Source organism: Elgaria multicarinata, chromosome 9, assembly GCF_023053635.1.
Source record: "Elgaria multicarinata webbii isolate HBS135686 ecotype San Diego chromosome 9, rElgMul1.1.pri, whole genome shotgun sequence".
Classification (NCBI taxonomy): domain Eukaryota; kingdom Metazoa; phylum Chordata; class Lepidosauria; order Squamata; family Anguidae; genus Elgaria; species Elgaria multicarinata.
The window spans coordinates 2,248,801-2,272,784 of record NC_086179.1 but is presented as its reverse complement, the minus strand read 5'-3'; the positions used below and the strand labels follow the sequence as shown (position 1 = coordinate 2,272,784).

Below are 23,984 nucleotides of genomic sequence, written 5' to 3'. Positions count from 1 at the left end.
CGCCATAGAATCATAGAATCATAGAACAGCAGAGTTGGAAGGGGCCTACAAAGCCATCGAGTCCAACCCCCTGCTCAATGCAGGAATCCACCCTAAAGCATCCCTGACAGATGCTTGTCCAGCTGCCTCTTGAAGGCCTCTAGTGTGGGAGAGCCCACCACCTCCCTAGGTCACGGGTTCCATTGCTGTACTGCTCTAACAGTCAGGAAGTGTTTCCTGATGTCCAGCCGGAATCTGGCTTCCTTTAACTTGAGCCCGTTATTCCGTGTCCTGCACTCTGGGAGGATCGAGAAGAGATCCTGGCCCTCCTCTGTGTGACAACCTTTCAAGTATTTGAAGAGTGCTCTCATGTCTCCCCTCCATCTTCTCTTCTCCAGGCTCAACATGCCCAGTTCTTTCAGTCTCTCGTCATAGGGCTTTGTTCCCAGACCCCTGATCATCCTGGCTGCCCTCCTCTGAACACGCTCCAGCTTGTCCGGCTTGCCATCTTTGATGGCAAGCCATCCATCCACTCAACTGCTGTCTTTCTGTTCCTCAGGCAGTGGCCGAAGAGGACGCTGCAGCAGCAGCGTTGCCAGTGAGAAATCTCCAACAGCAGGAAAATGAGCAGCACAAGGTCCTTGCGGAGACTCTGGAAGCTGGAAACGGTAACTCTCGCTTTTAGTCGGCTTTGCACATCCAGGGCCCTGTGGTTGCCTCCTTAACTGGGGATGTGTATGACTCCAGAGACACCCATGGCCAGTTCTTTCAGCAGTGCTGTTCAGCCCGTGGTACTTGTTAACCATGTACCACACAATGCAGGGCTGATGGACAGTTGGGAGAATTCGAAATGTTCCTTCTAGAAGTCCTGATACAAAAGGCAGCCGGTCTGTACAGCTTGCTGGGCCCAAGCTGTTCTCCTGGAGTCCCCTCTCCCAGGCGAATGGGTTCTGCTTCTTTGGAAAACCTTGGTCTCACGTAGTGGAACTTGGAACTTTTCCTAGAATGCCCCTTTGCTCCTTTCTTCCTCTTTTGCAGCAGACCTAGATCCTGTGAACTGTTCTTTTACTTTCCCTTGGAAGGTAAGAATAGCTGTGTGCCAGATCGGTGTCCTGGTGACACACCGCTTCCCGGGCAGCGCTCTCTAGCCTGCCTTTCTCCAGAGGGTCTGAGCTCACAGCCTGGCCTGATGCAACACGCCCTGTGCAGCCCCAGTGTTTGGCCTCCTACAGGGTCCGTAGAATCCTAGAATAGCAGAGTTGGAAGGGGCCTACAAGGCCATCAAGTCCAACCCCATGCTCAATGCAGGAATCCACCCTAAAGCATCCCTGACAGATTATGGAATCATAGAATAGCAGAGTTGGAAGGGGCCTACAAGGCCATCAAGTCCAACCCCCTGCTCAATGCAGGAATCCACCCTAAAGTGTCCCTAACAGATGGTTGTCCAGCTGCCTCTTGAAGGCCTCTAGGGTGGGAGAGCCCACAACCTCCCATGTTCCCTTTTGCTTCGTATCTGACACCCCTTTCCCCTGTCTTTTTAGAGACCCTTCGCTCCCAACTTGCCACGCTGGGGAAGAGGCTTGAATTCACTGCAGGTGCCACAGAGTCAAGCCAGGTAACCTCCAAGCAACGAAAATGAATGAAGCCTTCAGTAGGCAAAGTATTTGGCCAGGAGACGTCTCTCTTTAAGCTTCCCTTGTAGCCGTGTCCTGCAATCCTCTTTGCTGGGCTATTATTAGGAGGCTTAATGTCGGGGTGGAGGGGAGAAACGCTTGCGAATTAAACTTGGCCCTCGGCTGTTCTGCCGGCCTTTTCTCCGAGGCAAGCGGTGTGCTGTCGTGTCTTGCATATGTGCAAAGGACAGGCGAGCCACTGCTGAGGCCATGACAGGGACGGGGAGCTAAAGGCGCCAAGCTGCTCAGTGAATGAGGCTTGAATGTCCTCTACAGGCAGAGAGTATGCTGAGACAGCCAAAACGCACAACCGTCTCTAGTTTCCAGAGACAAAGCACATCTCTCCTCCACAGACCCTGAACGAAAATGTCCGGTCATCATTCACTTTTGCAGCTTTTCGTTTTTTCTTGCTAAGACAATAAAACGTTGTAAACCTTGTCAGGTCCTTTTCACCCCCACTTATCAACTAAAGGATCACTTTTAGGGTCTGGTGTCAGACAGGAAGATTAAAGTCTGTCAGAGTAGCCATGGATCTCAGTATATATGACTTGAAAGAGAAGTGAAGGATTCTGGGAGTCATGTCAGCGTTTTGGCCTGTCATGCAATAGTTCCCCTTACCCAAGTTCTGGCAACTCAAACCTGTTACTGCTCTGAGGAAGCCCTCCTTTTGAGTGTTCACTGCCTTATGGCGTTGGGGTGGGGAATTTTCCTGCTTCGTGTCTGCTGAGATTTTTTTTCCAGACCTGGGGACAAAATAAACAACACTTTGCCCAGGAGATTTTATTTGCTTATTTATTACATTTTATCCTGCCCTTCCTCCAAAGAGTTCAGGATTAGCAGAGCTGCTGTTTTCATATCTGCAGGTGTGGAATTTATGTGGTCCTGCCTAGAGGTGAGTTGCAGCACTCAGAAAAAGTACCTTTTTTGTGATTTGCGAGGCCCTTTGAAGCTGTTGTCAGAGGTGGGGAGTGAATCCAGGAAACCTAATTATCTCCCTCCTTCGAAAGAGAAACCTGCATTGGAAAAACAGCCCACGGAACCTAGAAGAATTCTTCATGTACCGTCAGATTGTCTTCAACCTTGTGCTGGCAGTGGAGATGATTTCTGGGTAGGGGCTACTGGTAAAATCCTTCCCTTTTTCCCTTCTTTCTAAAAGGTCGGCTGTTCTGAAATGGGTGTTGAGTCGCAGCCTCAGCAGACACCATCTGGCTTCAGTGACAGTTCGCCTGGGCCTGGCGGTACGCATCCGAAAGGTTTGGGTTGTAGCTGAGCTGGGCGTGGTGCTGGAGGAGGCAGCTAGTCCCAGGCTGGGGGCTCTGCTGATTTGCAGCCATCAGGGGAAGCTCAGTGGGGCGGAAACAGAGAGTGGAGGCTGGGCAAGGAAAGAGAGGGAGCTGTGTTCCGATCTTGGCTAAACTCTGTGGCCCCGTTCAGAAGACACCTTAAACCACGGCTTTAACCATGGTGGTTAAGCCAGAAAGCCTTATGCACCTTGGTTAAAGCCATGGTTTAAGGTGTCTTCTGAACACAGCCTGGCTTTCTGGCTTAACCACTATGGTTAAAGCCATGGTTTAAGGTGTCTTCTGAACACGGCCGGGCTTTCTGGCTTAACCACTATGGTTAAAGCCATGGTTTAAGGTGTCTTCTGAACACGGCCGGGCTTTCTGACTTATCTACCATGGTTAAAGCCATGGTTTAAGGTGTCTTCTGAACACAGCCTGGCTTTCTGGCTTATCTACCATGGTTAAAGCCATGGTTTGTCTTCTGAACACATTCTGGCTTCCTGGCTTAACCACTATGGTTAAAGCTATGGTTTAAGGTGTCTTCTGAACACGGCTGGGCTTTCTAGCTTATCTACCATGGTTAAAGCCATGGTTTAAGGTGTCTTCTGAACACAGCCTGGCTTTCTGGCTTATCTACCATGGTTAAAGCCATGGTTTGTCTTCTGAACACATTCTGGCTTTCTGGCTTATCTACCATGGTTAAAGGCATGGTTTGTCTTCTGAACACAGCCTGGCTTTCTGGCTTATCTACCATGGTTAAAGCCATGGTTTGTCTTCTGAACACATTCTGGCTTTCTGGCTTAACCATCATGGTTAAAGCCATGGTTTAAGGTGTCTTTTGAATGGGGCCTGTGACCTCTCCTGCTGCTTCTCCCTTTTGTTCTTTGGCATCGTCGGTGCTCCTGCCCTTTACTTTTGGGCTGTCACAGAAGGTGCTCACGTGCCCTAGCGAGGAGAGAAGGACATCTGCACAACGTTGCTACTTCCCAGGAAGGTTAGAGGCGGCCGGGGGCGAAGGGCCCGGTCTCTCTCCCCTGGCCTCTCCCCTGGTGCTCCTGTTGTCCTCTCCAGAGAAGGCAAAAGACCTGGGAACAGCCCCCTCCCCAGTTCCCCCTTCTTATTAAGGCAGTGAACATCCGGTCAGTAAAATCTGTGTGATGATGAACCGGTTAAAGCTTTAATAACAGGTTTTAAAGTTGAGTACCCACGTGGTACAAAAAGTGGCTGTTTCTGTTTTTATTTTGCCTCTTTTCACAAAAGTAGCCCTCATGTGAGCAGTGGAGCTACCAGAAGTGGCTAAAAACGACTGAAGGTCTCCTCACACCAACACTCCACCCCCCAAAAGAGTTAACTGCAAAGCAGCATGATGTTTTGACCTTGGTCCTTGCAACAAGGGTGGGCTTTGCTGCCGCTGATTCTCCTGTGCTCTTTGGCTAGGCTTAATGGAGGGTCTGGAAAGCAACAGCGCAGAAGACCTGCATTCACCAGACACACCTGCTGCCCTAACTCAGGTGAGGCAGGCACACCCACGTGGCCTTTTGCTTTTCTGCATCACTGTCCCACAATTCCACACCTGCAGATATGAAGACAGATGTAGTGATGGCCACCAAATTGGATGGCTTTACGAGAGGGTTGGATGAATTCCTGGAGGCAAAGGCTATCCATGGCTACTAGCCCTGATGGTTGTGTCCTATCTCCCATATTCGAGGCAGTAAGCTTGTGTGCATCAGTTGCTGGGGAACATGGGTGGGAGGGTGCTGTTACACCATGTCCAGCTTAGAACCATAGAATAGTAGAGTTGGAAGGGACCTACAAGGCCATTGAGTCCAACCCCCTGCTCAATGCAGGAATCCACCCTAAAGCATCCCTGACAGATGGTTGTCCAGCTGCCTCTTGAATGCGTCTAATGTGGGAGAGCCCATAACCTCCATTGTCATACTGCTCTAACAGTCAGGAAGTTTTTCCTAATGTCCAGCCGGAATCTGGCTTACTGTAACTTGAGCCCGTTATTCCGTGTCCTGCACTCTGGGAGGATCGAGAAGAGATCCTGGCCCTCCTCTGAGTGACAAGCTTTTAAGTATTTGAAGAGTGCTCTCATGTCTCCCCTCCATCTTCTCTTCTCCAGGCTAAACCTGCCCAGTTCTTTCAGTCTCTCCTCACAGGGTTTTGTTTCCAGACCCCTGATCATCCTGGTTGCCCTCCTCTGAACACGCTCCAGCTTGTCTGCGTCCTTCTTGAATTGTGGGGCCCAGAACTGGATGCTATACTCTAGATGAGGCTGAACCAGGGCCGAAGAGAGAGGAACCAGTACCTCACGTGATTTGGAAGCTACGCTTCTATTAATGCAGCCCAAAATAGCATTTGCCTTTCTTGCAGCCATATCACACTGTTGGCTCCTGTTCAGCTTGCGATCTACAACAATTCCAACATCCTTCTCGTTTGTAGTATTGCTGACCCAAGTATCCCTGGCCAATGGCTGGTTGGCCACTGTGTGAACAGAGTGCCGGACTAGATGGACCCTCTGGTCTGATCCAGCATCAGGGCACTTCTTACGTTCATGTTCCTTTTTTCATAAGTCCTTCAAAACAGGGGCACCCTATTTTCCTCTATTGTAAACGTGGGTGGAGATAACCCCTACGCGGTGCCTGTGGGTTGAAGCCGTGTCTTGCTGGAGGACTAACTCCGTGTTTTCCTCGTTTCAGCCCAGCAAGCCCAATGGGAGCCCTCTGGAGCCACCGCCTGCCACAGGCAACGGACATCCCAGCATCCTGGAGTATCTCTCTGCGAAGAAACGCCAAGACCTCTCCGTCCTGCTGCTGGAGCTACAGGAGGCTCAGGAAGAAATCGCATTTCTCAAGGGCCAGCTTCCAGCCTCCGGCAGCTTCGACCCTGATGGAGTTGAGCAGCCGAGTGGCCAGTCGCAGGCCAGCGGCGCAGAGGAAGGAGGAGACGGGCCGGTGCTTATGCAGAGTGATTCAAGTAGCAGCTCACTGGTGACCGTGGACATTCAGGAGGAGTCCCCTCCTCCCCCCCTGCCAGGGGTGATCTGGGGGCAGGGTGGCCCCTGCACAGAGGACACAGAAGCAACTCGCGAACCTTCCCCGGCCACAAGTCTCTCGGAGCCGCGAGAGCTGACAAAGTTGCAGCTTGAAATGGCTGAGCTCCGGGCCGGCCAGCGCGAAGCACAGGAGTTGCACGAGAGGGCCTTGGAGGAGAGGGCTGCCGAAATCGGGAGGCTGCAGCAGCTAGTGGAGGGCTCGGACCGGTCCTTGCGCAGCCTGACCGCGGAGCGGGATCAGCTCCTGTCCCAGCGGGAGGAGCTCCGCGGCCTGGCAGAGCTGAAGCAGCGGGTAAAGCAGCTGGAGGGCGACCTCGCCGACGCGGAGAAGCGGCGCCTCTCCCACCACGAGAGTGGGATCTCCCAGCTGGGCCTGTTGAGGGAGCAGGTCCAGAGCCTGAGCAACGAGGCCAAGTCGAAGGAGGTGAAAATCGCGGCCCTGCAGAAGGACCTGGATGAGGCTCAGCGCCGCCTCACGGAGCACGACCTGCTGGGGCGAAGCCTGAGCGGCCGGCTCCAGGAGGAGGAGCGTGAGCGAGAGGGGCTGGCCAGGCAGCTGCGAGAGGCTTCCGCCGGGGCCGAGGAGCTCTCCTGGAGCCTTGCCTCCAAGGAGCTGGAGGCGGCCCGGCTGGAGCAGCTCCTCGCCCAAAGCGCCACCGAGGCAGAGCGGCTGCAGCAGGAAGTGGCGGAGCGGGAGCGCCGGATGGCGGAGCTCAACGCGGGCATGTCCGACCGGATGGTCCAGCTGAACGAGGAGAAGTTTGTGCTGGGCCAGGAGCTGGCGAGCTTGACGGAGCGCCTGAGTCTGCTCATGCCAGGGAAGGAGACCAGAGACCAGGGGGTGGGGACAGGGGCGGTGCAGGAAGAGGAGGAGAAGGAGGAGGAGGAGGAGGAGCCTCCTGAGCAGCAGGCCCAGAGGGCGTCGCCAGCCGGGGAGGAGGGGGCGGCGTTGAGGAAGGAGAACGAGCGGCTGAGGAAGAAGCTGCAAGCGGCTCTGGTCAGCCGGAAGGAGCTCCAGGGCAAGGTCCGCAAGCTGGAAGCCGGGAGGGAGCAGCCCGCGAAGCCTGGGGCCACTGCTCTGGAGGCCCAGCAGAATGCAGCGGGGGGAGCAGCAGGAGAAGCAGCAGCCCCGGAGAGCAGCAGGGAAGCAGGGGGCGACGTGTTCTCTGCCAAGGAGGCTGAGCTGCTGACCGTCCTTGGGGAAAAGGAGTCCGCCGTGGCGGCGCTGCAAGCCGTGATTACGGAGCTGCAGCAAAGCCTGCAGGAGAAAGACCTCCTCGTCGGCGCCCTGCAGGCCGAACTCGCGGGGTCCGGTTCAGCCTCCGAGAAGCCGGCCCCGGTGGATCAGAGCTTGGCGGTGTCTGGGGCGGCTGTTCCCCTGGCGCAGGGGGGGAGTGCCGGTGGCGCTGAGCCCTGTCTGGAAGAGGGACAGAGGGCTGCCCTGGCGGAGAAGCTCTGTGCTGTGGAGCAGGAGAGGGATCAGCTCCAGAAGAAGCTCCGGGAAGCGCTGGCCTCCCGCAAGGACACCGTCAAGAAGGCCCAGGAGAAGGACCGCCTCCACCGAGAGCAGCTGAAGCAGCGGAAGGAGGACTACGGCCTCCTGCAAGAGCAGTTTGAGCAGCAAAGCCGGGAGAAGGAGAGCCTGCAGGGTCAGCTCCAGGCCCTGAACCAGGCTCTGGAGGGCGCCTCTCTTCCCAAGCCTGCCGAGGAGGTGCCTCCAGAAGAGCCGGCGTCGGGGGCCGTGCAGGAGTCCGGCGGAGCGGCTCCAGTGGGCAGCGCTGCGTCCGGCGGGGGCTTCCTGGCAGCTGAGGACGTTGCTGCGGAACGGCTCCGGGGAGACCTCGAGGAACTCCAGGCGGAGAAAGGGGAGCTGGCCGCCCGGGTCAGCCATCTGGAAAGAGCGCTCGGAAGTGAGTCTGAGGTGACGGGGCAGCTCCGGGAACAGGTCCGGCAGCTGCTTGCTGAGCTGGAGGCGCTGAAGGCCGCCTGCGGTCAGGCTGAAGCCGGTGCGGTCAGCCTTCGGCTGGAGCTGGAGGAGAGCCGAGCGGCGGTCGCCCGGCAGGAGGGCCTGAGACTCCAGCAGACGAACCTCGAGGAGCAGCGGGGACTTGCCAGCAAGGAGGAAATTGGCGGCCTCAACTCCCAGCTCGCAGAGAAAGAGGAGTCTCTGCGGAGCCTCCAGGCAGAGCTGCGGGACAGAGAGGGTCGGATCGAAGCCTTGCAAAGTCAGCTGGCGGCCCAGAGCAAGGAGCAGGCCCAGCGCCTGCAAGCCGAAGCCCAGCAGAAATCGGCCGAAGACGCTGCGGAAGGGCAGTCCAGGGCCCAGCTGCAGCGGAAGCTGCAGGCTGCGCTCATCTCCCGGAAGGACGCGCTGAGGGAGAGCAAGCTGCTGAAGGAAGAGCTGGCCGGCGCCAGGGCTGCCCTGGAGAGCGCGTCGCTGCGCCTGTCGGACGCCGAGAGCCGGGCCTCCGAGCTGGGGCAGGAGAAGGAGGCGCTTCTGGAGAAGATGGCGGCCCTCGGAGAGGAGCGGGAGAAGCTGATTGCGGAAGTGGACAAAGCCTTGGTGGAAAACCAGAACGTGTCCGGCTCCTGCGAGAGCCTGAAGTTGGCCCTGGAGGGGGTGGCCCGGGAGAAGGCCCGGCTGGAGGACCAGGTGGGCGCTCTGCACCAGGCCCAGGCCCAGGCGCTCTCGGAACGGCAGGAGAAGCACCAGGAGCTGCAGCGGGAGTACGAGACCCTCCTGCAGTCCTACGAGAACGTCAGCGGCGAGGCTGAGAGGATCCGGCGGGTGGCCGAGGGCGTCCGGCAGGAGAAGCAGGAGCTCTTCCTCCGGCTGAAAGGCACCGAGGCCGAGAAGAGGGAGGCGGAGGCCCGCCTGCAGGGGGCCGAGCAGGAGATGGACGGGATGAGGGAGAAGATGCGGAAGCTGGCAAAGTCCAAGCAGCAGAAGATCCTGGAACTGGAGGAGGAGAACGAGCAGCTGAGGGCAGAGGCTGCTCCCGCGGGCGGCGGCCTGCCGGGAGGGGCGGAAGAGGCGAGTGCCTCTCTCGGGGCAGAGCTGGAGCGCTCCCGGCAGGACTGTGAGGTCCTCTCCGCTCAGCTGGAAGTGCTGATGGCCGAGAAGGACTCTCTGAACCAGCAAATCCAAGACTTGAAGAAGACCTTGCAAAGTGAGGAGGTGGCGGCGGTGGCCGCAGGCGAGGCCATTGGGTCTACCAGGGTCGAGGCCCCAGTGGCAGCCGATGCTCAGGCGAGTCCAGGCCCAGCTCCGGACCCTCCGGTGCCCACCGCGGCGAGCCTGCGTTCCGGGGGGCAAGAAGCCCACCAGGGCGGCCCGCCACACGCCGAAATAAGCCGGGACCTTCAGCAGGTCGCCCAGCTGACGGAGCAGGTTGCAGACCTGGAGGAGAAGAGCCGGGTGGCGGCGGAGGAGCTGGGCAAGGTGCTGAGGGATTTGGAGACCCTGGGAGAGGAGAAGAAAGGCCTGGAGGGCCTGCTGGTGGCTCGAGGGCAGGAGCTGGAAGCCCTGCGGGAGAAAGTGGCCAGGGTGGAGCAAGCCGGCCAGAAAACGGAGGAGCAGCTTGCCGGAGCAGTGAGGCTGAAAGAAGCCCTGGCAGCCGAGAAGGATGACCTGGAGGAGAGGCTCATGAACCAGCTGGCGGAGCTGAACGGCAGCATTGGGAACTACCAGCAAGACGTGGCGGCGCTGCAGAGCCAGAACCAGCAGCTCCTCGGCGAGGCGGAGGGCCTTCAGGGGGCCCTGAGCCGCCTGGAGGAGGAGAAGCGGCGCCTGCTGAGGGAGAAAGGGGAGATGGCCGCCGAGAAGAAGGAGCACGTGGAAAAGCTGAAGAGCGCCTGGAAGGGGGGCAGCAGCCGGACGCAGGCCAAGGAGCTCCAGGAGCTGCTGAAGGAGAAGCAGCAAGAGGTGAGGCAGCTGCAGAAGGACTGCATCAAGAGCCAGGAGAAGATCAGCAGCTTGGAGCGGACCGTCAAGGCCCTGGAGTTCGTCCAGAGCGAGTCCCGGAAGGAGCTGGAGGCCGCGAAGCAGAGCGTGGCCAAGGCAGGAGCCGACACCCAGAAGGCCCAGGCGGAGCTGGCGTCCTGCCGCGTCTTGCTGGACGACACTCAGAGCGAGGCGGCCCGCGTCTTGGCCGAGAGCCTGAAGGTGAAAGAGGAGCTCCAGGCGAGCAAGGCGCAGGCCAAGGCCCAGCTGAGGCAACAGGAGACGGAGCTGGAGTGGCGCCTGGGAGCCGAGAAGGACAAGCACTCGAAGGAGGTTGGGAACATGGAGGAGCGGCTGGAGGCCTTGCAGAGAGAGCGGGGGCGGGCGGAGGGGGCGGCCCGGGATCTGCAGGAGGCCCTGCGCCGGAAGGACCAGGAAGCCAAGCAGCTCCAAGGCAGCCTGAACCGCACGCTGGCCCAGCTGGCCGCCTTCACCAGGAGCATGTCCTCCCTGCAAGACGACCGGGACCGTGTGATCGACGAGTCCAGGCAGTGGGAGAAGAAGTTCAGCGAGGCCATAGAGAAGAAGGAGCAGGAGGTGCGCGCCCAGGAGCAGGCCTGCGCCGGCTTGGAGGAGCAGGCCAAGCTGACGGCTGCCCAGGTGGAAGACCTGCAGAGTCGCTTGGCCAGGTACGGGGGCAGGGGCGGAGGGAGGGGGCGGGCGGAAGGTGAAAGCACGTGGGGCAGTGCTCCCAAGCTCCCCTCTGAAATCTCGCCTGGGTCCCTGCAACCCGCCAGAATGAGTGGAAGCAGAGCAGACCGTGTGAGCTAAGCAGAAGTATGCAGGTCTGCTTCTGCCACTGGTTCAGGAGGGGTTTGAACTTGCTTAGCGCTGAGGATCTGGGGGGCAGACAAGCCTGTGCATTGACTTGAGAAATTTGAGACTAAGGGGCCTTTCCCAGCCTGGTGTCCCCCAGATGTTTAGGACTTCAACTCCCATCAGCCACAACTAGCGCGGCCAGTGGCTGGACATGATGGGAGTTATAGCCCCAAACATCCGGAAGGGGAGGCTGTCCTGCCTGAATCACGTGGACGACGTTCCTGTGCACTTCCTTCTCTGCGCTGATGCAGCCTGGCGCCTGGTGGCCTTCCTCTGCCCGCTGGTTGCTGGCAAGGAAGCGCTGCAGATGATGCATTCAAGAGGCAGCTGGACAGCCCTCTGCCAGGGATGCTTTAGGGTGGATTCCTGCACTGAGCAGGGGGTTGGACTCGATGGCCTTGGAGGGCCCTTCCAACTCTGCTATTCTATGCGAAGGCACCACGCTACATGCTGAGTGTGGAGAACCCTTTGCACGGGGTGCCCAGCCTCTTCCACATGACAAAGTCCAACAGGGCACCAGGCCTAGGACCAGCCAGGACAGGACCGACAACCAATAGATCACAGGGTTGGAAGAGAGCTGTTGGATTATTGCAGTCCAACCTCATATCCCTAGAAAGGATCCTCCTGTACCTGAAGCTTCTTCAGCTGAGGCTCTCTAGCTCAGAACTTTCCAAACTTTTCATGTTGGTGACGCACTTTTAAACTAACCCCTTGTAAGAGATATGGACACATACATAAATTGTAATAACAAAATGTGTGGGGACACAACATATCTCATGAAAACCTTTCATTTATATTTTTAAAAATATATGATTTGCAAGATAATAACATGTTTCCAAGACTTTTCACATTGAACCAGTTTTGTCGAGCTGCAATCGAGCAGTGGTTGAGACGGTCTTCTGTCAAAAAACTGGACCCACGGGATTTCTCAAACGCGTCATTCCAGGTGCAGCCGCGTCCCCGGAAGTGACGCGGAATCAGCCGTTTCGACCCGATTATGCATCCTGCGCATGCGCACTACCTGTAGGGTCCCTCGACCGTGGTGCGCATACACGGATACGACGGAAGAGGAATATACTAGTGCACCATATTAATCGGCACCTTTGCTGCGTAAAAATGCATGCAAGCTGGTATTGCTTATTTCACAGCGAGTCAGAGGTTTCTCGTTAAGTTCGCTTGACACACCTGCACACTGCAGCTGACACACAGTTTGGAAAGCTCTGCGCCAGCCGCTTCTTTACAACTTCCCTGGAGAGTTCATTCTGTCCTCAGAACAAGGAAGTTTATTCATGGCACAAGCGCAAATCACCCTCCCTAGGGTTCAAAACCAGAAACTTTTTGTCCTATGCTGAGCAGGTACAATGTCCAGCTGCTCTCCCTTTTCTTTCAGTCACCCCTTTACTTTTTTTTTGGGGGGGGGGAGTTCAACATGCCCAGTTCCTTCAGCCTGGCCTCTCTCTGCTGGACCCCCCTTCATGGACACACACACACACACCCTGTAGCATTGGGGTCCTAGGTGCTTTTGATGGATGGATGGTGTAGGCAGGGAGGGAGAGAAGGGGACGTCCCTGACTTGGGTCTAATTCTGCTTTGCAGCCTGGAACACAACAAACTGGCCCAGGAGTCCAGTGCCCAGAAGGAGCTTCAGCGTCACCAAGAAGAAGCCAACATGCTCCAGGAGGAGAAAAGGAGCCTTGCCTTCCAGCTTGAGGAGGCCCAGCAACGGTTGAGCAGCTCCCAGAACCTGGTCCAGAAGCAAGAGGCAGAACTTCAGAATCTGGGAGTGCAGCTTGCTGATCTGCAAGACTCCTTTGCAAAGGTTGAGGAGGCCCGGAATGAAATGGAGAAGACAGCAAAAACTCAAGAGGCCAATCTCCAGGAATGCAGATTCAGCCTGGAACAGCTGGAGGCCGACCTGCAGGCTTCCAAGGAGCTGACAGACAGGCTTCACGAAGAGATGAGCAGCAAGGACCAGAAGATCATTGACCTTGTGGCCAGCAAGGAGGAGACCATGGCTGCAGCTGTGTCGGAGTTGCAACAGCGGCATAAGGAGGAGCTGAAAGAACTGGAGAACAGGATGGACACGGTGGGAGAGGAGAGGATGGCCCTGGAAATAGAGAAGAGCAAAGCTCTGGAGAAGGTCGGCCGGCTCATGGGGAAGCTGAAGAGCGCCCGGGAGGAGAGCAGGCAGCACAAGGCCCAGCTGGATTCCTTCACCAAGTCCATGTCTTCCTTGCAGGACGACCGGGACCGCGTCTTGGCAGACTATCGCCAGCTGGAGCAGCGTCACCTGGCAGCCATCTTGGGGAAAGACCAGCTGATCCAGGAAGCCGCTGCGGAGAACAACGCCTTGAAGGAGGAGCTCCGGGGCCTCCACGGCCGTATGGACGACCTGCACGCCGAGAACGCGAAGCTGAAGGCCGAGCTGGTGCGCTACCGCGAGGATCTCAACCAGCTCATCACCATCAAGGACGGCCAGCAGAAACAGCTGCTCCAGACCCAGCTGGAGCGCATCCAGGCCCTGGAGAAGGAGAAGGCGGGCGTGGAGGGCCAGCTGAGGGAGTCCGAGTGTGCCTCGGCCACGCTGCGGCAGTCCGGAGAGGCCCTGCTGCTGGAGAAGCACAGTATGGGGCAGGAGGTGGAGGCCCTCCAGGCCTCCCTCTCCCGGCTGCAAAGCGAGATGGCCGCGCTGCACGAGGGCGGGCCCATGCTGGAGCTGCAGGCGCAGCTGCAGGGCAAGGTGGAAGAAGGGCAGGAGCTGAGCGGCCGGCTCTCCCTTGCACAGCAGCGGGTGGCAGAGCTCGAGGAGGAGCTGGCCCTCGTTCGGCAGAGCACGGCCCAGAAGATGCACGAGGCGGAAGCCCAGATGAAGAAGGAGCTGAAGAGCCTGCATCACGACGCCGGGCTCATGCGCAACGAGACCGAGACGGCTGAAGAGCGCGTGGCGGAGCTGGCCAAGGACCTGCTGGAGATGGAGCAGAAGCTTCTCGCTGCCACGGAGGAGAACCAGGACCTGAAGGCCCAAATCCAGTCCTTCAGGAAGGCCATGAGCTCCCTCCAAGACAGCTGGGACCAGTCGAACGAAGCGCTGCGTGCCACGGAGAAGAAATACGCCGTGGACTTGGGAGAGCAGCGGCTGCTGGTTCAGGATCTCCGCCAGGGGGAGCTTCGGTGGCAGGAGGAGCAGCTGACTCTCGCCAAGCAGAGGGACGCTCTGGCCTCTGAGCTGGCCGCCCTTCGGGGCGCAGTGGAGGAGAAGGGCCTTTTGGCCCGGCTGGAGAAACTCGGCCGGCAGCTTCAGGCCAAAGATGTGGAGCTCGCCCGCCTGACCTCTGAGCTGGAGGGGGCCTCCGGCCAGGTGAAGTCCTTCGCCAAGGCCATGGCGAGCCTGCAGGGCGAGCGAGACCGTCTGCTGAGCGAGCTGGACAACGCCCGGAAAGCGGAGGAGGTGAAGCTGCAGTCGGCAGCCCAGCCTCCCGCCGGCCTTGACGAAGTGCCCAGCCTCAAGAAGGCCTTGTCCTCCCTGCAGAACGACAGGGACCGGCTGGTGAGTCTTGGGCCGTTTCTACACCTGCCTCCCCCGCCCCGCCCCCGGGATCGTCCCAGTGCACGCAAATGACACACAGGGGATCCCGGGAGCAGGCAGGGACGACCCCTCCATTTGCCTGGGATAATCCTTCGGTGTCGAAAGGGCCTTGCGCTTTTGCTGGGTTGTAGAGATCAGCCCAGCATCTCGGGGGTGGCTGGAGGGGCTTCCTGGGACCTTCCGTGGCTCTTCCCGTGCTTAGGCCTGTACCGCGTTAGGATGGAGCTGGAGGGTTCTAATTGCTTCCCCCCGCATCTAAAACAAAACAACCCCTCCTTATGGGGAGAAAGCTAGCTTTCTGGCGAGGAGCTGTTCTTTCATGCATTTAAGTCAGAGGTGCAAAAAGTGTGGGCTGTAGGTGGCTGATCAAGCCCTGTTTGGTGCCCCCCCCCAAGACAAAAGAGAGGGGGAGGGAGGAAAAATGCTTTAGGAATGGGCTCTATGGTTCTGTCTGTTCCTTGAGCGTCCTGGGATGCAGTGCTTATAGGCCGCTGCCTATTCCCTAGGAACTGCCTCTATGGCAGAAACCACCAAGCCTGTTCCGAGGGTGTTTTTCCCTCTCGCTTTTTTCTTTTTCCGGAGACCTTCCAGGTCACAGAGCACGAGATGTCAGGATCCTTCAGCAAGAGGGTGGATTAGAGGAGGAAAAACAACAGCCAGGGTGCAGGATTCCTGGATGGCTTGTGTGTGTGTGTGTGTGTGTGTTGTGTTGCGAACAAGATGCTTCTCGGAGAAGGGTTGGTTTCATCTGATCCAAGCCGGTGCCCAGGCTCTGACATGCTCTCGGGCAGCAGTTGTGTTCGAGGGAGAGGCACGTTGTATGTGAATGTGCTTGCACGTGGGTGGGTGTGCGTGTGAGTGCACACGCAGAGGCGTGGCCTCTTGTCACCCCAGCAGACACCCTCAGGGCCACAACGGATTGACGCCGGCACCTTCCTCCTCCTTCGTTCTGGATGGGGGCTGGCTTGGCTCATTCTCTTTGTAAGCCGTTCCACTTCGAAGGGCCCAGATACGTGCGGTTCGTGTTTTATTATCCATTTATTTATTTACACATTTTATACCACTCTATGAGCAGCGAGCGGAAAAGGTACAATTGTACAAAAGTAAGAAAGACTTAAAACACTGTATTAAAATGATAACAAACAGAATGGCAATAGTGACGTGGCTGGTCACATGGGGCATATGCTTCCTGGGACAGAGCTGTTTTCGGGAGGTGATGAAAGCAGTGCCCCGTCGGCACCTGCCTGGCCTCCACAGGCAGGAGCGTTCCATAGGAATTAAAGTTTTATGTATTTATTTATTGCATTTATATACCGCCCCACAGCCAAAGCTCTCTGGGAGGTTCACAAAAGCTAAAAACAGTAAACATTAAAAGTGCCGTATACAAAATTTAAAGACCATCAGAGACATAAAAACAACAATACAAAAACAGCAGCATCCATTTACAACAGTTCTGGGGTCCATTAAAAAACAAACTTAGCGTTGTACAATGCCGTTAAATGCACGGGAGAAGAGAAAAGTCTTGACCTGGCGCCGAAAAGATAACAGTGTTGGTGCCAGGCGGGCCTCGTCGGGGAGATCATTCCTCAGTCGGGGGGCCACCACCGAAAAGGCCCTCTCCCTTGTTGCCATCCTCCGAGCTTTTGTTCCTTGGGCAAAGGGGTTCTGCACTGCTGTGGCTTTCCGTAGTTGTCATGTTTTTAAAAAACCTCTTGCCTTCTTGGCAGACAATAACGAGGCTTGTTAAGTAATTCACAAAGTTTTATTCCAGCAATAAACCTTCTCTTCCCACCTTAAGAGAGTCTAATCTCTAGGAACTTTCCCCTAGGTAAAATTTTGCAAATTAAGCGAGACAATTGTGGTTTTTTTTAGAAGAATGGAAAGCCTTTTCCCAAGACGCGTTAATTTCAGAGATATTAGTTTTAAGGCAGCTTCTGATGGGACGCCAGCCGGGCCAATTTTCTCTCGCTTTCTTTTTAGACTGCGGCGTACTCTAGGATCGGCTCACTTTTCTGTGCTCTCTCACTCGGAAGAATGTTGCTTCTCTGTGCTCTCTCCCTCGTCAAAAGCAAATAATACTGTGTATTATTTCATAGAATCATAGAATCGCAGAGTTGGAAGGGGCCTACAAGGCCATCAAGTTCAACCCCCTGCTCAATGCAGGAATCCACCCTAAAGCATCCCTGACAGATGGTTGTCCAGCTGCCTCTTGAAGGCCTCTAGGGTGGGAGAGCCCACAACCTCCCTAGGTAACTGGTTCCATTGTCGTACTGCTCTAACAGTGAGGAAGTTTTTCCTGATGACCAGCTGGAATCTGGCTTCCTTTAACTGGAGCCCGTTATTCTGTGTCCTGCACTCTGGGAGGATCGAGAAGAGATCCTGGCCCTCCTCTGTGTGACAAATTTGCTTTTGACAAGTTAAGTTCTGGAGAGGCTTCACTCCCAGCTGGTGAAGAGCCTGTGAGAGCTTTCTCCCCCACTGGTACAGGGTGGCCTGTTTCTGGCGCCGACTCCTCTACTTCAGAGTCTGATTCTGATGGATCATTTGAAACACCTTCTTCCAGCTTAAAGAGAGCAGAGCTAGATATGGCTGTCATGACCCAGCCTGGCGTGGCATGAGTGGACATCCTTGCCTCAGGCTTCTTTTCACAAAGCTCGAGACAAAACTTTGTGATCTTGATTTGAAGTCTTTTCTTTTAGCCAGACTCCGAGAGCGTAACCAGAGGCACCTGGGGAAAAAGCACACGCAAATTCGTGCTTCTATGGCAGGGGAAATAGTTGGGAACAAGATGAGTAGCGTACAGAGAGAGACTTCCTCAAACTCCCAGGCCTGCTTTCGCTGTGAGGCTGGCCGTGAATCCTTTGCCTGGGACCAAAGGGGGTCGCAGGTCTCTCCCCAGACGGTTGTTTGGGAGGAGGGTCTCAGGGGACGTGGGTCCTTGCGGCCTGTCCTGACTCTACTCTCTTTGCCCGCCCAGCTGGTGGAGCTGAAGAACCTACAGCAGCAGTACATACAGGTTGGGGTGGACACGGCTGAGATCACGCGCCTGAAAGCCCAGCTGCAGGAGCAGAAGCAGGAGGCCGAACAACAGCGGCACCTCCAGGAGCAGCTGAAGCAGGAGAGCACCTCCTGGCAGCGTGAGCTTCAGCAGCTCAGGTGAGAGCAGCCTTTCCGGGGTTGGGGGTTGGGGGGGGGGAACGGTGGCTCTGCTTTGGCTCTGTGTCCCCCGCCACAAACCATCCTGTGCAGCCAAAACAGTCTTGCCGAGTGGAAATGGGGGGCGGGGGGGGGGAAACGGATCCCCTCTCGCCCAGTTAAAAGAAGAGCAGCAGCCCCCATAATCCATGCAGCTCTCAGCACCTGATCTAAGACTCTGCGTTCTAGACGATCTTTCATTTTTCTGTATTTTGGCTTCTTCGCATTTGCGAGCCCTCCTGCACGGAGCTGAGGCGCTACCACCGAAAAAGCCGCCTCCCTGGTCCGATCTGAGCATATCTCTGGGGTTGATGGGACATACAAGAGGGCCTCTGAAGATGGTCTCAGTGGGCGGGCGGGGGGGGGGGGGGCTCGTGCGTGAGAAGGCCGTCTTTCAGATATCCTGATCCTAAACCGTTCAAGGGTTTAAAGGTCGTTACCACTGCGTTGAATCGTAGCAGGAAATAAATGGGAAGCCAGTGCAGGTGGCTTCAACGAAGGAGTTGTGCACTCGCTCCACATGCACGGCGTTGTAACAACCAGGCTGCTGCCTTTTGGTCCAATTTTAGTTTCTGCACGTGCTCTTCACAGGCAGCCCTCCGCGGAGGGCTTCACAATCATCCCCCCGTGATGCAGCTGAGGCATGTGTCACCCTGGGCAGCACACAAGGAACGATGCGGAGCGTGCAAACCCCACCTGCCGTCCGCCGGAGGTCTGGCTTCGTCCCACCTTCCACCTTTTGCCTCTGCGGCCACCCACCCACTTGCAGGCCTCTCTTAGCAAGACTCATGGCTGAGAAGTTGGTTTTTGGAGCCAGCGAGAGCCGGGATCCTCAGGCTGTTGGAGCTTGTGCCCAGAGCCCAGAGCCATGCTGCTATAGCTGAATCCTGGGGTACACAAAGCCCTGGCTAGACCAAACTAGTTTGCAACGCCGCACTGGCTCAGAGCCTTGCAGCACATCTTTTGCAGTGCCTCAGGACTCTGTGGGTTTGTCACGGCAGGCCGCCATGCTGAAGCTTTGGGACTCGGCAACTTCCTTCCCCGGTGCCACGCAGTCCTGTTCCCTCCATGGTAGCTCTCTTCTTCTGATGTTTTTGTAGGGAGGCAAAGGCAGCCTGGGAGCTGGAGGCCTCGGCGGCCAAAGAGCAGCAGCGGGGCCACCTCCAGAGAGCCGGTGCGCAGGTTGTGGAGGAGGAGCAGCACCAGAGGCAGGTGAGGCGGGGCAAAGGGCAGCGGCAACACGGCCCTTCCCCCCAGTTTTTGCTGTCCCGGCGTCCACTATAGCAAGCCGAGATTCAGTCCTGGACTAAGAGTGAGCCGCTGTGTGCTTTTTCTTCTCTCCTTCGAAATCCGTCAGGCAGGTTTTTAATCTTTTGTTCTGGTGCTGCTGACTCGTCTTCAGTGTACGACGTTTTCTGTTTTCTGTGTGCTCGGATGGCACACGTCAGTCAGGCGGAGAGGCGATGGCGCCTAGGGGTCGGCTGGGCCCTGAAGCCTTGTTGGGCCAGAAGCCCCAGGCACGGCCGAGTCCCTCTGTGGGGGGGGCGAGCGTGTGTTTCCCAAAAACAAAACAGAGGAGCCCTCACTGTAAGATAATGGAAAGGAAAGGAAAGGATCCACCAATACTCTTGAAGTTGAGTGCACTATGTCTAGGCAGCCCCGTGTGTTGTGCTGTGCACATACCAAAATCCTCAATGCGATTTATCCAAACCAGCAACCCTATAATGAGTGTCGCTAGACATTTAGCAAACATTTAATAAACATATAGCAGAGTTACTGGTGATTAACAAGGACAAACACATGTCATAAACATGAAAGAATACAAACAAGGGAAAACATATACATGTAATATTAAACGATGACTCTGGATTGTATGCACCGTTTCCAACTTCGTCAGTAATACACGTTTTCAATTTACAAAAGTTAAGAGTTCACCGTAACGTAAACATGTAGGCTTGGCATGTTGGCCGTGAGTTCTAACCCCTGTAGTGGACTGTATGCTTCCTGAAGAAAATGTTGGACTCTATGTCCAAAACTATGGAAAAGATTTCTACTCTGTAATTTCATGTTTATGACATGAGCCTCGTGTGGCGCAGAGCAGTAAAGCAGCAGTTTCTGCAGCTGAAACTCTCCCCACAGCCTGAGTTCAATCCCAGCAGAAGCTGGTTCTCCGGCAGCCGGGCTCAGGTCGACTCAGCCTTCCATCCTCCCGAGGTCAGTAAAATGAGTACCCAGTTAGCTGGGGGAAAGGGAATCACGGCCGGGGAAGGCAACAGCAAACCACCCCGCTATAAGGCCTGCCAAGAAAACGTCAGCGAAAGCGGGCGTCCCTCCAAGAGTCAGTAATGACTCAGTGCTTGCATGAGAGGTTCCTTTCCTTTCCTTCCTTGTCCTTGTTAATCACCAGTAACTATGCTATATGTTTATTAAATTTTTGCTAAATGTCTAGTGACACTTATTATATGCTTGCTGGTTTGGATAAATTGCATTGAGGTTTTTGGTATGTGCACAGCACAACACACTGGGCTGCCTAGATATAGTGCACTCAACTTCAGGAGTGTGTGTTTCCCTGCAGGCTGCTCCCGAGGTCCCTCCTTCCAGCAAAGCACAGAAGGGCGAAGCGTCTGGCTACGAGGCCACCGATCTCCAGGGCCAGCTGAGGAGCAGCCTGAAGGAGCTGCACCAGAAGGAGGTGCGCATCCAGCAGCTCAATGGCAAGGTAGGAAGGACGTGTGTGTGTGTGTGTGTGTGTGTGTGTGTGTGCGCGCGCGGGGGGGTAGGTGGTTCTTCAAGCTGGGCATAAAACTGGCCTTCAGACATTAGAACATCAGAAGTGCCCTGATGCTGGATCAGACCGAAGGTCCATCCAGTCCAGCACTCTGTTCCCACAGTGGCCAACCAGCCGTCGGCCAGGGACCCACAAGCAGGACATGGTGCAACAGCATTCTCCCACCCATGTTCCCCAGCAACTGGTGCTCACAGGCTTACTGCCCTGCTTTGGGCAGGGGGTTGGACTCGATGGCCTTTTAGGCCCCTTACAACTCTGCTATTCTATGATTCTATGAATGTTGGAGATAGCCCACAACCTTCAGGGCTAGTAGCTGTTCATACCTTTTGCCTCCAAGAATTTATCCAACCCGCTTTTAAAGCCAAATTAGTGGCCGTCACTACATGCAAGGCAGTGGTTATTGTGGGCAAAGCTTCCATGATTTTAAGTTGACGTTCTCTCGCTTGAATTCTTACGGTGGTCCTGTGCACCCTCACTGTAAACAAGGTTCGGGCTCTCACGTTAGCTTCCATAGCCAAGACGGTTGGGAACGGGCATTAAAAGCAATGAGGATCCCTGGGTGCTGAGCCCTGGGCCGCATGTCCCATCCCCTGGCTGTGGTGGGCGCCCTGCAAGCGGACAGGGCTGATGAGCACAATCCCTACACTCCTAGCCACCTTTCCACAAGGTGCCATGCTCCACGGTCTGAAGACAGGACAGGGAAGGGGCCTCGGACAGGGTCTCAGCCGGCCTTCTCTCCAGCTCTCTCAGGTCTTTGAAGAGAAGAACGCCCTCTCCCTCCAGCTCAGAGGAAGCAGCCGCAGCCTGCGTGAGACCCACCAGTGCTACACCGAGGCCCTGGCTCGCTGCGAGGCCCTTGAGAAGCAGCTGCAGGCGTTGCCGTCGCCCAGGAAGGACAGAGTAAGGCCGCGCGGGCAGCAGGGCTCTGCCCACCCTCGTCACTCTCTGGGGAGGGCTGTCTGCCCTGTTGGGGTCCTTTGGGGAGGCGTTGGGGCCTCAGTGCCGGGCTCCGTTGGTTCATCGCCATCTCCCCCAAAGCGGAGCTCTGGCCCAGCTCCACCGCCCAAGGGCAGAGCACCTGGCTTGGCACGAGGGAGGCCCCAGGCTCCGTCCCCAGTCAGGAGGACACCGGGTGATGGGCCAGGTGGTCCTTGCTGAGATCTTGGCTCGCTGCTGTTAGGAGGAATGAACAAGGGGAGATTGAGGGGAGACGTGAGAGCACTCCTCAAATACTTAAAAGGTTGTCACACGGAGGAGGGCCAGGATCTTTTCTCGATCCTCCCAGAGTGCAGGACACGGAATAACGGGCACATGTTACAGGAGGCCAGATTCCAGCTGGACCTCAGGAAAAACTTCCTGACTGTTAGAGCAGTACGACAATGGAACCAGTGACCTAGGGGGGTTGTGGGCTCTCCCACCCTTGAGGCCTTCAAGAGGCAGCTGGACCACCATCTGTCAGGGATGCTTTAGGGTGGATTCCTGCATTGAGCAGGGGGTTGGACTTGATGGCCTTGTAGGCCCCTTCCAACTCTGCTATTCTATGATTCTAAGGCTGTTCTAGGTGGACCTGGGGTGGGACTCCAGTTCATATGTTCCAACCCACCCACCCCATTTATGAGGACAATATATATATATATATACACACACACACACACACACACACATACAGGGTGGATAAAAATCAATGCATTTTTTTTAAAAAAAATCAAAACCAGATTTTTTAAAATTTTAATTTGATTTTTTTTTAATAAAATGCTTTTTGAGGAAAAATCTATCTAAAGATAGTTTTCTATTTAAGATACATTATAGTCCAAAGGTTATTCACCATGAAATAAGGATTAGTTTTTAATTATGTAGCATGAGGCTGTTTAATTTTGGGGGGTAAATGAATTCCATGAATCCATTCACAGCGTCATGCTCTTCCAGAGGTTTCTGTAAGATTATTTTTCTCCTTCCAATAAAGTACAGCAGAAAAGTTGTCCAAATATGAATGATTAACCTATTAAACTGGAGATAGTTCACCTCGCAATAATTTTCATAATTATCTGTCTACGATGTGTTTCTAATAGTATAACCAAATCAGTATTATTTTGATATAACTGTAAAACTAATCTGAAAAGTTGCTATTCTAAAAACAAAACCTTCATCTGGTTGTAAATATTAAGATTATACCAGCAAGAATGAGTCTTTGGTAACTCTGAGTTGTGTAAAATATAGCGAGGAAGAGCGCACCTTTTTTGGTTGTGGTGGGGAAGTCACGTGAATAAATCGAGTCTTTCTGAGTAGGGATTTAAGTCATGATTTAATTCACGATTTAATTCAAATGGATTTAAATCAAGTCCACCATATATATACAGCCAATGCTGAAGTTGCCCCTTTTCACTGGCGCTGCCCCATCCTCGCACCCTGAGTTCAGCCTTGTAAGTCGGCGGCTGCCTGGTCGCCTGTGGTGAGTGAGAACTCCCCATGAGCGACCGGTGGTGACGTGGGGGGGGGGAGCAGCCTCGAGCTGGAGGGCTTCCCTTGAGCCTTACGCTGTGCTTTCTGCCCCAGGGCTCCCTCCCAACAGATGCTGCTCCTGGAGCCCCCCAGGAAAGAAGCGAGCACTCCCGGGAGAGCTACACCCCAGAGCTACAAGAACTGCAGATGAGGTGAGTGCTGGAGAGTGAGCAAAAGACGGCAGAGGTCCTGGGGAGGTGAAGATGGCCTGGCCTGGCCTCGGGGTCGAGGGAGGAGGGTCATCCCATTGTGGGAGGACGTGGCCTCGCCCGCCCTGGAGCAGCCCTCTGTCAGGGATGCTTTAAGGTGGATCCCTGCGTTGAGCAGGGGGTTGGACTCAGTGGCTCGGCCAACTCTACTCTTCGATGGTTCCCCAGTGATTTTGGATGCCCGCTGTGCACGTATACAAGATCGCACCCTTAATACACGCCTGCAGGTGCTTTGGAGTATCCAACACTGCCTCTTGCACTATCAGGCATTGAAGCGGCATGGATTAGAAGAGCAGGGAGGAAGCTCCTGCCCCTTTGCTGCTCTCCACTGTAGGCCTGGGGTGGGCCACTTGTGGCCCTCCAGATAGTAGTGCTGGACTGCAAGACACCACCCCCATCCCTCACCGTGAGCTGTGCCGGCTAAGGCTCGTGGGATTTGCGGCCCTCCAGGCGGCCTTGTGGATGCTCTGTGCAGCTGCTGGGAAAGGCCCTGCTCCTCCCAGCCCCTTCTCTTCCCTCTCTCTGCCCTTCGCAGGCTCTCGGACGCCAAGCAGGAGCAGAGCAGTGCAAAGCAGGGCCTGCTGCGGTTGGAGGAGATGCTGCAGGAGGAGCAGGACCGGCGCCTGGCAGCCGAGGAGGCCTTCTCTGCAGCCCAGGAGCACATCCGCAGGTGGGCGAGCCTGGGAGGCTGGGGTTATCCACCCCCGCTGTGAGTTCTTTCAGCAGGCCCTAGAATGACAAAGAGAACGGCAAGTCCTCTTTAGACGCGCTCGGATAATCTGCCATCACGGGGAGTCCTAGCGAAGGACTGAGCCTTGGTTGGTTCTGTTTGACCTGGGGGCGATGAGCCCCAGTTCAGGTTTGGAGGCCTCCTCCTCCTCCTGCTCCGTCC

The 23,984-nt window shown here is 55.8% G+C and overlaps 1 protein-coding gene across 1 annotated transcript in view; it reads left to right on the top strand.

Annotated features, from left to right (window-relative positions):
• The window catches only part of GOLGB1 (golgin B1), a 40,837-nt gene that overhangs the window by 14,719 nt on the left and 2,134 nt on the right, over nucleotides 1-23,984 (top strand). Inside the window, exons 10-21 of the mRNA XM_063134601.1 lie at nucleotides 539-647; nucleotides 1,521-1,594; nucleotides 2,809-2,890; nucleotides 4,373-4,446; nucleotides 5,638-10,625; nucleotides 12,412-14,362; nucleotides 17,379-17,557; nucleotides 18,697-18,808; nucleotides 20,172-20,315; nucleotides 21,126-21,284; nucleotides 22,938-23,035; nucleotides 23,628-23,762. Of these exons, the coding sequence (XP_062990671.1) occupies nucleotides 539-647; nucleotides 1,521-1,594; nucleotides 2,809-2,890; nucleotides 4,373-4,446; nucleotides 5,638-10,625; nucleotides 12,412-14,362; nucleotides 17,379-17,557; nucleotides 18,697-18,808; nucleotides 20,172-20,315; nucleotides 21,126-21,284; nucleotides 22,938-23,035; nucleotides 23,628-23,762 (8,105 nt within the window). The remainder of the gene's footprint in view (nucleotides 1-538; nucleotides 648-1,520; nucleotides 1,595-2,808; nucleotides 2,891-4,372; nucleotides 4,447-5,637; nucleotides 10,626-12,411; nucleotides 14,363-17,378; nucleotides 17,558-18,696; nucleotides 18,809-20,171; nucleotides 20,316-21,125; nucleotides 21,285-22,937; nucleotides 23,036-23,627; nucleotides 23,763-23,984) is intronic.